Source organism: Galeopterus variegatus, unplaced genomic scaffold, assembly GCF_000696425.1.
Source record: "Galeopterus variegatus unplaced genomic scaffold, G_variegatus-3.0.2 Scaffold778, whole genome shotgun sequence".
Taxonomy (NCBI): Eukaryota; Metazoa; Chordata; class Mammalia; order Dermoptera; family Cynocephalidae; genus Galeopterus; species Galeopterus variegatus.
Window position 1 is genome coordinate 433,509 of NW_007726889.1, and position 11,239 is coordinate 444,747.

General features: G+C 41.1%; 1 protein-coding gene across 1 annotated transcript in view; it reads left to right on the forward strand.

Annotated features, from left to right (window-relative positions):
- The first annotated feature begins 343 nt into the window (after positions 1-343).
- Positions 344-11,239, forward strand: part of MTUS1 (microtubule associated tumor suppressor 1) — a 90,195-nt gene continuing 79,299 nt past the window's right edge. The window contains exons 1-2 of the mRNA XM_008572383.1: positions 344-2,422; positions 7,234-7,429. Of these exons, the coding sequence (XP_008570605.1) occupies positions 344-2,422; positions 7,234-7,429 (2,275 nt within the window). The remainder of the gene's footprint in view (positions 2,423-7,233; positions 7,430-11,239) is intronic.

The window sequence follows — 11,239 nt, forward strand, 5'->3', positions numbered from 1 at the left end:
GTCTCCATCTTCCATTCTGTCCCAATCCCTCAAAGTATTTTTGAAAGGGGGTGGTAGATTACCTTGATATCTTAATTACCCACATCAGTAGTTGTGGGTTCTAAATGTGAAAATAAAGTGATTGAAATGAATCAAGGGGTGACCTGTTAATTTTTGTAATATTTGCTTGAGTTAAACATTTTATTTCTTTCAGGGAACAACAAATTATTTCATCTTCAAAGCATCTTAGACTAAAACACTTCCAACTGTGTTGAAAAACTTAGAAGGTGACAATTTTTCCTTTCCTTTCATTTGAAAGGAATTGAAGAAATAAAGTGGCAGAGGTTTAAAGTTAATCTTCAAGATGAATGATAATTCAGATGAAAAGACAAAAGATGAGTTGCAATCCTTATTTATCCACGATAAACATGGAGATACATATGTGTTCAACGAGAAATCACCACCTACACAAAACTCTTCATCTGGTAGTGTGAATTGGGATTCTGCCAACCAAGATGACATGGTGGTTGATTATGAAGTTGACCCTGCTGTGGACAGTGGTAAAAGTATTTCTTTAAACCATCAGTGTGTTGAAGTACTTGATCACCAAAAGTCTTCAAGTGATTTCATTGGTAAGCGAGTGTTAGATATGCATAAATATTCCACTGGTCAGTCTTCTGCACTTGTTGTAAATACAGAAAAGCCCAAGTATCTGCATAACAATTGCCATTCCCTAGAAGCAGTTGAAGACCAGCGTGTTGATCCATCTCTGCCTTTTGTGTGGAAGCCTGATGAGGATTTGAACCCTACAGACTACCCTACTGCCTTGGAGCTAAACAAAACATTTGACGTGAAAGATAAAGTTAACTGCACCTTTATAATACATTATGCCGTTGAAAAGAGTCAGTCTTTGCATACCACTGGAAGTCTGCAGCCATCTGTTATAAGTGAAAATACATCTTCTTTATCCTGTTCTGCTTGGACATCTTCCCATTCTGACAAGATGCATACGAAGGGAACTAGTTGTGAAAGAGAAAGATTCGAAAACCCTCAAGCCACAACATCAGAGGCCCGAGACACAACTTACACAGTATTTTCTGATGTGGTGATGCAAACTGACGTTTTTGTTCCAGATATTGGAAATCAGTGTCAATATTCTTCAGGAAAGGTTGCCAGTGAGCACACAGATGGATCACAGCAAAGGCTAGTTGGAGAAAAAGAGATACAAGCTCTAACACCAGTTTCTGATGGCATGGAAGTCCCCAATGGCTCTGTATTACAAGAGTTCTTTTGTTTATCTAAAGATGAACCAAATAGTGAGACACATTCACAGAGCTTATATGGGCAAAAGGAAATAGGCCAAAATCTAAGAGAAACAGTATCCAGTTTTAATGAAGATGAATGCTCTTTACTGGTGCCAACTTTTAATAAAAATAAAGCCCAAGTGCTGAACCTGGAGCATAAAGTCACTGTGACTGAAGACACACAAATTGCCTCCAGTGAAAAGGATTTGGGAACCAAAAGTCATACCGTAGAACTGATGCTAAGTAGCCTGCCAGCACAAAAGGTGGCTTCTTCATTTGAACAGACTTGGGATGCAAGTGATATGGCCAGTAGCACAAATAGCAGGGTTTGCATACCAGTCCTGGAACCCACAAATGTCACTTTTTCTATTTCACCTGTTGAAGCGATGAAGAAATGTAATAAAGTAGAGAAGAATTATCGAGAACTTAAAATTTTACCAAACTTGAAAGGGGCATTTATGAACATGTCTAAACCTAGTCTAGGAAAATCAACAACCAAAACGAATACCTCTATCGGTAGCAAAGTTAGAAAAACTGAAATTATAAGTTATCCAAGACCAAACTTCAAGAATGTCAAGGCAAAAGTTATGTCTAGACCAGTATCGCAGTCCAAAGACCCTGCTCTGTCAAAGGTCACACCCAAACCTCAGTTGTCCAGTGCCTTACCGCCCTCGTCAGTGTCTTCCTCAAGACAGTTGACAGTTTTGAGCAAAACACCAAGATCTGACTTGAATGCAGACACAAAAACAGAAATCCTAATTAACAAGACGCATAAGCAGCAATTTACTAAACTCATTACTGGCCAGGCTGTGCATGTTCCAACTCATTCTAAAAATGCTTCACACAAGGTTCCAAGAACAACATCTGCCATGAAATCAAATCAGGAAGATCTTGACAAAGCAGGTCCTTCTAACGCAGCATGTGAGACTGGGTCCGTAGCTACGTTTTTGCAGAAGATCAAAGGCGTACTCCCTGGTAAAATGGAAAGTGCAGAGTGTTTGGAAATGACATATGTTTCCAACATTGATAGGGTTAGCCCTGAAAAGGAGGGTGAGAAAGAAAACGGGACGCTAATGGAAAAACAAGAGCTAGCAAAGGAAATTTTGAATGAGACTTTTGAATATGGTTCTCTGTTTTCGGTAAGTGAAATTTTTTGTGTGCTTCAGGGAATGGTGGAGAAAACATAGATGTATTAGCAATTATTTATCCATCGAGGGTCAATAATATTGCAGAGCTAGGTGTGCAAATTTGCCTTCAGGTGTTAATTCTTTGTCTTATCAGTCAGTACATACTAGAGTGTTAATAGGTCACAATGTAACAAGGCTGCGTATTGAAAATAATCCTCAATTTCAGTATTTTGTATCAAGTATCAATGTTCCTCTTAATAGCATGCTAAAAGAACAAGTTACTTTAATTTTTTAGTATGATTAGTTAATTGAAGTTAAATACCTGATATAATCAAGTTAAATATTATTTTTCTGGGGGAAAAAAAGGTTTGTTTATAAACTTTAAGAAATCGCTAGGGAGTGCTGGTAAACACAGAGTCATAAAAATAACTCCTGTTCTCTTGTTGTTGAGGAAGCAGCTCAGGACATAGATCCCTCTCCTGTGAACAGGAGTTTTCTTAATTCTGCCTCTGACTAGCTAGTGTGACTTTGGGCAAGTAATTTTTTGAGACCTAAAGGTGAGAGGATTAGACTAGTGGATGTCTAAGGTGTCTTGCAGCCCTAGCGTATTGATTCCTGGTGCACGAAATAAATAAAGTTTGCTTTATTCATGTGTAGTGAAAAAGCAGTATGTTTTCCATAGCACCTGTCAGATATCTGGGGGAGACTAGATAGTTCCATTTAAAAAACAATTCATATGCAGTTCAAAGATTTTTTTTAAACAGGTATATATTTTTGACAATAGCATGAAGAAACTAGCCTTTAAAAACGTCCCAGCGGCCACTGCTGGGTGTTGTGTACTTGTCCTCAGCCCTATTTTCGGCAGTGTCCTTGGGTGCCTCCTCTAGCCAGGAATGGAGTGAGATGCCAGGGGAGAGAGGCAGATGAGACACAGACAGCCTGTCCCTTGGAGGGCTCATGTCTAAGAGAAATGAAACACAATGTGATCAAGTGCTAAAAGGATGTTTTAGAAGTGTTTTCAGGGTGTAGTGGAAGCCACAAAGGAGAGAATTTTCAGGTCCTTTTAGGAGATAGGGTTAGGAAAGACTGAAGATATTCTTGAGCTGGGTTACTGTAGAGGTACTTTGGCTTTAACAATAAACCTGCTCTGTTGGGAAGAATGGTACACCACAGTGATTTCTAAACTAATTATTTATTATTATTATTTTTTAAGTAAAGATGACTGTTAAGGAGATCTTAACCCTTGACTTGGTGTTGTCAGCACCACACTCTCCCAAGTGAGCTGACTGGCCATCCCTATATAGGGATCCGAACCCGTGGCCTTGGTGTTATCAGCACCACACTCTCCCAAGTGAGCCATGGGCCAGCCCTTAAACTAATTAGTTTTTCCATCATTTTAAAACTCAGATTTTGTTTTCAAGTTCTCTTGAAGTCAAACTTAGATAACTCATTTATTTCATTTATAATTTTAATGTTTTGCAGAATTAAGTCACAATTAACCTCAATTCTAATCAACATTCTTAGTTTGGTGTTTACATATATAGAAACAAGATATTTTTTCTCCTTTGATTTATGGGAGACTTTTATTGTGTGTCAGTCCTCAACTACCAGAAGACCTAGCATAAAGTTCCTTTAAATTACATTGGTCTTGAATATAAATTGGTTGCATAATTTTGAAACCAGGAGTTTTTCTGATTTGTGCATTCAGTCTTAGTCTTACGTTTCCTTAGTCTTATATTTCCATGAAAGCCTGTTTCTCAAGCTCATGATGTGGTATTGAAGTAGGTAATAGAATCATCAGGTTGAAATGGATCCCAGCACATCTGGGAGCAGAAGCACTTTCCACCTTATGAATCTTGCCGTTAGGATTCACCATGAGATATGAAGTGTACTGTACTTCCTGAAGGACTATCCCATATTCTCAGCACTGGCACTTTCATTTATCCGCTGGGGTAAAGACCTCATTCTTTTTCCATTGTCCTGTCTTAAGCACAGTGCCCTCTAATTTTGCTAGTGCACCTCTTAGACATTTCCACATGTTTCAGGGAAGGAGGGTGGAGAGAAGGGGCTGGACAAACCATCATAGTGATGGCTTTGCACTTACTGTAGAGAGCTGAATGAATGGACATTTGCTGCACGTTTCACTCAAGCTCCAATGTTTGGTGGTCACTTCAGCAGTACCCCGAAGCTCCCACTGCCGTGGATCTATGATGAGACTGTCCTGGAGGGATGCTAATCTTCACTGTGCTCTGTTGGTCTTGGGCTAAATTTGGCCTTGAGTTTACTGAATCCTTAGGTTGCCTCCAACTTCACAGCTATTTGGTGGTCAAGGTTTGTTTGAAACTTCAGAAAGATTCCTATTTAGAAGAAGGGATTTGATTTTACTTTGTGGAGGTTACGTGTAGCTACCCATTACAGAGGTTATGCATTCATGGTAGTGTGTTAGATGAAGGAAAGGAGCTGATATTTATTTGCAGCCTGCTCTGGACCGGGCACTTTGCTCAGGTGTTTTACATTTATTGTGTCGTTTAATTTTCCCAGTGATGCTCAGGTGCTTTACATACGCTGTCCTTTACTCTTCCCAGTAACAACAGGGCAATTGTTATACAAATTGTAATACTTCAGAGAGATGACTTAAACCTCACACAGGTGGTTAGCAGTACAATTGAGATTCAAACTCAGGTCTCCTGACCTGAATGCTGGCCCTTTCTGCTACATACACTGTAAGATTTCAAAATGTTGTGGACTGTTGGCTTTGAAAGGCAAAATAAGTGATTTGCTAAAGATTCACTTTTGTGTGTTGATGAGAAGTTTGATTTACTTTTTAAGGGAAAGTTTTCTCTGGGGAATTAACTTAGCCAGCTTTAAGGTAGAGGCAGAAGATCTTAGTTTGTGTACAATCACCTGCTTTTCTTTACCAATTCTGTGTTGTTCTCCAGTGCCAAAAGATGACCTCTAGCTGTGGTCTCAGGATATTGGCCTATTAAGTTAGTGGTGCATTCACCTACTATATGAATTCAAGTGCCATCAGCATAGTGCTTTATGTATCTCTATTGGAAATGATCACTTATGATATATTAAAGAAAGAAGGGTAACAGTGGGGAATATGCAATGTTGAGTTTAAGAGCATGGATTTTGGAGTAGTTTAAATTGTAGCTCCATTGTTCTTTGGGCAAGTTATTTCATCTGTGTGAGGCTCAGTTTTCCTTTAGGTAAAGAGAGAATACAAATTGTAATTTATGGTGGTGGAATTTGTACTTTGAGTAAGGCTCAGGCTCCCATTTCCTATATGCAGAATGAGAACATTTATTCAGTGCTTATTGTGTTCTGTATATATGGTGGTGACTATTAGGATATAGGGAAGAGAGACACAGCCCCCAGCCCAAACATAGTGCCTAGTGCAGAGGGTAATATTAGAGAGTAAACCAGCAAGGTATATTAAATACTAAGTTGGGAATATGAATAGATTGCTGTGCTGCACGAGGGGAGTGGGGTGGTGGCAGTGGGAAGGTTGTTAAGGAAGGCTTCTAGGGAGATGTCATGTTAGTTGCCAGCTGTAACTAGAAGGACAAGTATTATGGGTGGAGGGAATACCACATGCAAAGATGAAGAGACTGAGATGATATTCTCATTTAGGGGACTGCATATAGTGGGTAAGATGGGAGCTGGGGGTACAGAACCGTGAGCAGTGAGGAACACACTGAAGAGGTTGGCAGGGGCTGCCACAACCAGAAGGGCTTGATGTGTCTTGAAGAAGAGTTGACTTTATCTGGGAGGCAGAGGGAAGCTGTTCAACCCTAACTGAATTTTAGGGAGATTGCCCTAGCAGGGGAGTGGAAGATGAAGTGGAAGCTGGTAGGACCAGAAAGATCCTAAGTGAGAAACAATGCCGGTCTACACTAAGGCAGATGGATAAGAGGAGTCTAGGAGGTGAGAAAGGAAGCACCCAGAAATAGCTTTCATTGTTTAAGTTGGGTGCCTGGGTATGTTGCATGAATATGGGAAGAGATAAGCTTTGAGATGGATGGGTAAGATAAGTTTAATTTTAGAAAGGGCTTCTTCTGTAAAATGGGTTGTGATAAAAGTATCAATCTCATAGGATTATTACGAGGATTAAATGAGTTGATGGATGAATTTAGAATGGTATTTTGCATCGTGTAAGGCTATATGTTAGTCACTGAAAACAACAATAATATGATTATGGTTGTCATTGTTAAGTAGAGGTGTCTGAAGGATGCTGAATGGGGAGGTGTAGAAAGAGTCACGTATATGGGAAACTCAGGAAAGAGTGTTGGCTTGGACATGTGGATTTGGGATGCACCAGTGTATAGGTGGCAATTGAAATGGTGGACAAGATCATGTAGGGAGAGTACTTGGTGAGGAAAGGGAACAAGGCCAAGTTTAGGCCCTCGTGAAGACTAGCATTTAAAGGTGCAGAAGAATAGGACCTAGAGAAGAAATAACCAGACAGGTGGAAGGAAAACCAGGAAAGAGCTCTGTCAGGGGAACCGAGGAAGGATGGATTGTCAGCGTCAGCTACTGTAGAGAAAGCCTCTGGGGAAGGACTGAAAACTAGAGCTTGCCTAACTAGCGGCACTGGTGGTCGGAAAACTGGGTTCTCACTAAAGGGTACAAAGGCAGATCATGGTGAATTGAAGAGTAAACTGTGAAGAGTTTTAATTGCCTCCTTGTAAAAATGAAAATTAAATCCTTATCTGGCCTATCCACTTAAACAGAAATGGTTTCTTTCACATAGCTAACACCACAAGGAAATGGTAGGGGAAGGTGCGACCTGGACTAAAATCTTAACTGCTTTTCCACAGGGTTCTGCTTCAAAACCTGCAAGCACCTCGGGTAGGAATATATCCAAGCCTGACTCCTGCAGTTTGAGGAAAACACCTGGTTCAAAAGCCAAAGTGGGTCCTTCTGTCTGCTGTTTGAGGCAGAACAGCGACAGCAGAAGTCTCAATTCTGATCGAACCTTATCTCCTCAGAGGATCAGGCGTGTGTCCGCTTCTGGTAAGAATGTGATAATTCAACTGTGCTTACAGCAGCTTATGAATTATTTAAATATAAAATTAGGCTTGTAAGAAAGCAGAAAGACAGATTTGGTTATAGGACTAACACATTCTGTCACTAAGGAATTAGCCTTTTGTGGACCAGCAGAAGAGATGACGATGATACTGCCCTTATATTTGAGCATGCAAAGGCTAGTTGGGGAGAGAGAAATGTGCATAACCAACTCACAAACTATTCAGAAGGACGCAGACATACATATACAATTGGGTAGCTATTGTAAATATAAATCATTCCATTTAAAATTTTTTTTACAAATGGTTAAGTGCTTAACAATACTGAAGCGTTGTACCGTTGATTCATAATGTGCCTTCACTACATGTGAAGAGATTAGTTTTTTTCTTTGAATTTTACTGAAAGATGTATTGTAAATTTACAGGGATTTGAGAGTGACTAAAGAGTTAAACTTTCCTAATATGAATATTTATTTATGTTGGCTTATATTTTAGAAGTTGTAGTTTTTATTTTTATTTTTATTTATTTAAAAGATGACTGGTAAAGGGATCTTAACCCTTGACTTGGTGTTGTCAGCACCACACTCTCCAAAGTGAGCACTAAAGAGTTAAACTTTCCTAATATGAATATTTATTTATGTTGGCTTATATTTTAGAGGTTGTAGTTTTTATTTTTATTTTTATTTATTTAAAAGATGACTGGTAAAGGGATCTTAACCCTTGACTTGGTGTTGTCAGCACCACACTCTCCAAAGTGAGCCACGGGCCAGCCCCGAAGTTGTAGTTTATAAAGTCATGTTAGGCTGATGAAATTTGGGAGTTCAAGAGGAGCTGTTAAGTTTCTTACTAAATTTGGCAGGCATACAGATTCTGTGTATGTGTACAAATCAGAACAGGAAATGGAAAAAATCTCACAGAGGCTAAGATGAAAATCCTGCTAGCCATTCCAACTGAGAATACTCTGCAGGGAACATCTCTTATTTCTGCAGGTACAACCTTGAGCAAATACATGTTGGATAGGCTTAGAAGTTCCCTTATAAAAATAGTGACTGCTGTTGAAAGGTCTGAGAAAAAATTGCCTGTCCATACATGTGAGAACATTTCACAGAAAGTAACAAAATCAACCAGCTCCCAGATGATCTCTTTACCTCTACAATTTAGTACTTTTAGGTTTTATTTTCCAGCCCTATTATGAAGCCTCTAGTGTGAGAAGTCTACAAGGCACAGAAGTGTTTTAGGGGTTGTTTATTAGATTCAGGCCCAGTGTCAAGGTCATGTGGTTTTGGGGAACAGACCCAGGAAGAGATGCAGCACATTTCTGTTTCCATCCCCAGAGGACCTGAGTGGGAAAGAGGAATTCATCAGCTTGGAGTGTTCATCATTTGGGAGAGAAACAGAAGAGAACCTAAAAGTCATTGGGAGAAGCAGTGATCCTTATTTGGGACATTGCTACAGCTGGGGAGTCAAGGCATGAGTGAGAACAAAGCTCTGGTCCTTCCTGTTGCTGCCTGATAAAGCTCATGCCGTTTGCCAGAGGATGGTAGCTCCGGTGCTGCTGGGATGTTAGGAGCACCTGTAGCCTGGGGGCATGTGGAACATAGCCACTGGGCCTTCAGTTAGGAGCCCTGTGTTCTCATAGCACTCTGGCACCAATGAGCTGCCTGAGCAAGTTGTTTACCTTCCCTGGGCTGCAGCCTTCACAGCTGTAAAGTGTAAGGGTTTGAGAATCTCAGGCCCTGTTAGCTTTTGCAGTCCTTATCTTTCTCGGGACAATTTGGAGCTCCCCTGATTTTCTGCATAGTGGCTACTACTGGTATGGTCTCTGGGCCACATGATGCTTGAATCCCAGAAAACCTAAGTGCACATAGTTTTAAGAAATTAGAGGGCCAGCCAGTTAGCTCAGTTGGTTAGAGCGTGATGTTGTAACACTAAGGTCAAGGGTTCAGATCCCTGTACTGACACCCCCCCCCCCCAAAGAAAAGAAATTAGGCCAGTACCCAGGGTACATTAAAAAAGATGGAATTCTTTTATGTAAGTGATCAGTCCCACCAAAAAAGGAACATTTCTTAGATCCTTTTACTGTGTGCTACATAATGTCATGCCTTAAATAGAGACAAGTAGACCTGTTTAGTCTTGAAGAAAAGACAGGGAAAGGTATTACTGAGCTTTTATTATCCTGTGTCAGTGAGCTTGATAACTAAGTTATGCAGTCAGATTTTTTTCAGTCTGAGTTAAAAACTAAATTATATTTTACCTAATGGTTTTCTATATATGAATGAGAAAAAAAATTCAGTGTAACCAGAAACATTAGGGATTTGAATTTGAGTTTTATATTTGAACAGATAGACTTTTACGAACTGAATGTTTATGCGCTGCTCCCCGCTCCCCCTTCATATGTTGAAGCCCTAATTCCCTATGTGACTATTTTTGGAAATACAGCCTGTGAGGAGGTCATAGAGGTTAAATGAATCATGAGGGTGGGACTCTAATATGATAGGACTGGTGCCCTTAGAAGAGTAGGAGATACCAGAGCTCTCTCTTCGCCATATGAGACACAGTGAGAAGGTGGCTGGCCATCTACAAGCCAGGAAGAGAGCCCTCACGAGGAAGCAAATTGGCTGGCACCTTGATCTTGGACTTTCCAGCCTCCAGAACTGTGAGAAAATCAATTTCTCTTGTTTAAGCCACCCAGTCTGTGATATTTATTGTGTCAGCCTGAGCAGACTAAAGCAGAAGACTGTCGGGCCTCCCTGAGCCAGAGGCCGACAAAACCGAGCGGGAAGAGACCCCGGTCCAGCCGGGGGTCCCTTGTGGGGCTGAGCGGGATGATGAGTGTCACTGGCACGGCCCTTCCCCCCCAGGATCTTCCTCCCCGGGGGCCGAGAAAGAACACCATCCGCCTTGGCCGTACAGCAGCAATAAGAAGGGCTTAAAAGGATAGGGTGAGGTGGTGGGGAGGCTTTACGTGAATACGGAACTAAAGTTGCTGAATCACTGGGACCCGGAAGGGCGAGGCTGGCAGCTACGTGTCTTTGAGCGCTAGTGAAATGGTGGCCGCGGGGCGCATGAAATGTCGCCCATGGGCGTCAGGGCGCATGCGTGCAAAGTTATGCCCAACATCTCCCCCTTTTGTTTTTGTATGCCGGGGTGTGACCTCTGTCTTAGGTTGTCCAGGTTTGTCTGGATCTTACCCGTCATTGAGCATCACACAGCTTGTGATAATTTTTTGGGTGTGGCCCCTGTCTTAGGTTGCCCTGGGTTTGCCAGGGTCTTACCCGTCTTTGGGAGCTCACACAGCCTGATGGGGAGACTTAGTCGTAACTTTGGGGATCTTGAGGGGCCAAGCGCTGATAATGAACTTGTACATTCATAAGTTGAATGGTTTCAAGCCTCTTTTGTACAAACTGAATAAGTTTGTTAAGAATACAGGGTCCCAGAGTGACTACCATTAGAAGTAAAAGGAGGGGACCGAGGAAGGGTAAGAGATAGGGGAGGAAGCCCATTGAAGCCCGTCCAAAAGAAGCTATTTTGGAGATCTTGTTGTCTTTTTTCCAAGTCTTCTTGAAGTTTCTTGATTTTGTCTTGGACGATGCCCGAGCGATTTGCGTAGAAGCAGCATTCTTCCTGTAAAAATAAAGCACAAGCCTCCTTTTTCGGCAGTTAGTATGTCTAACCCTCTTCTATTTTGCAGTACTACCCCTGCTAAGGAGTCTAACTGGGACTTAAGACCTAAAATAATATTGGCGATTGTTTGCATATCACTGATTAATTGTTGGGATAATTTGTTATAATAATGAGA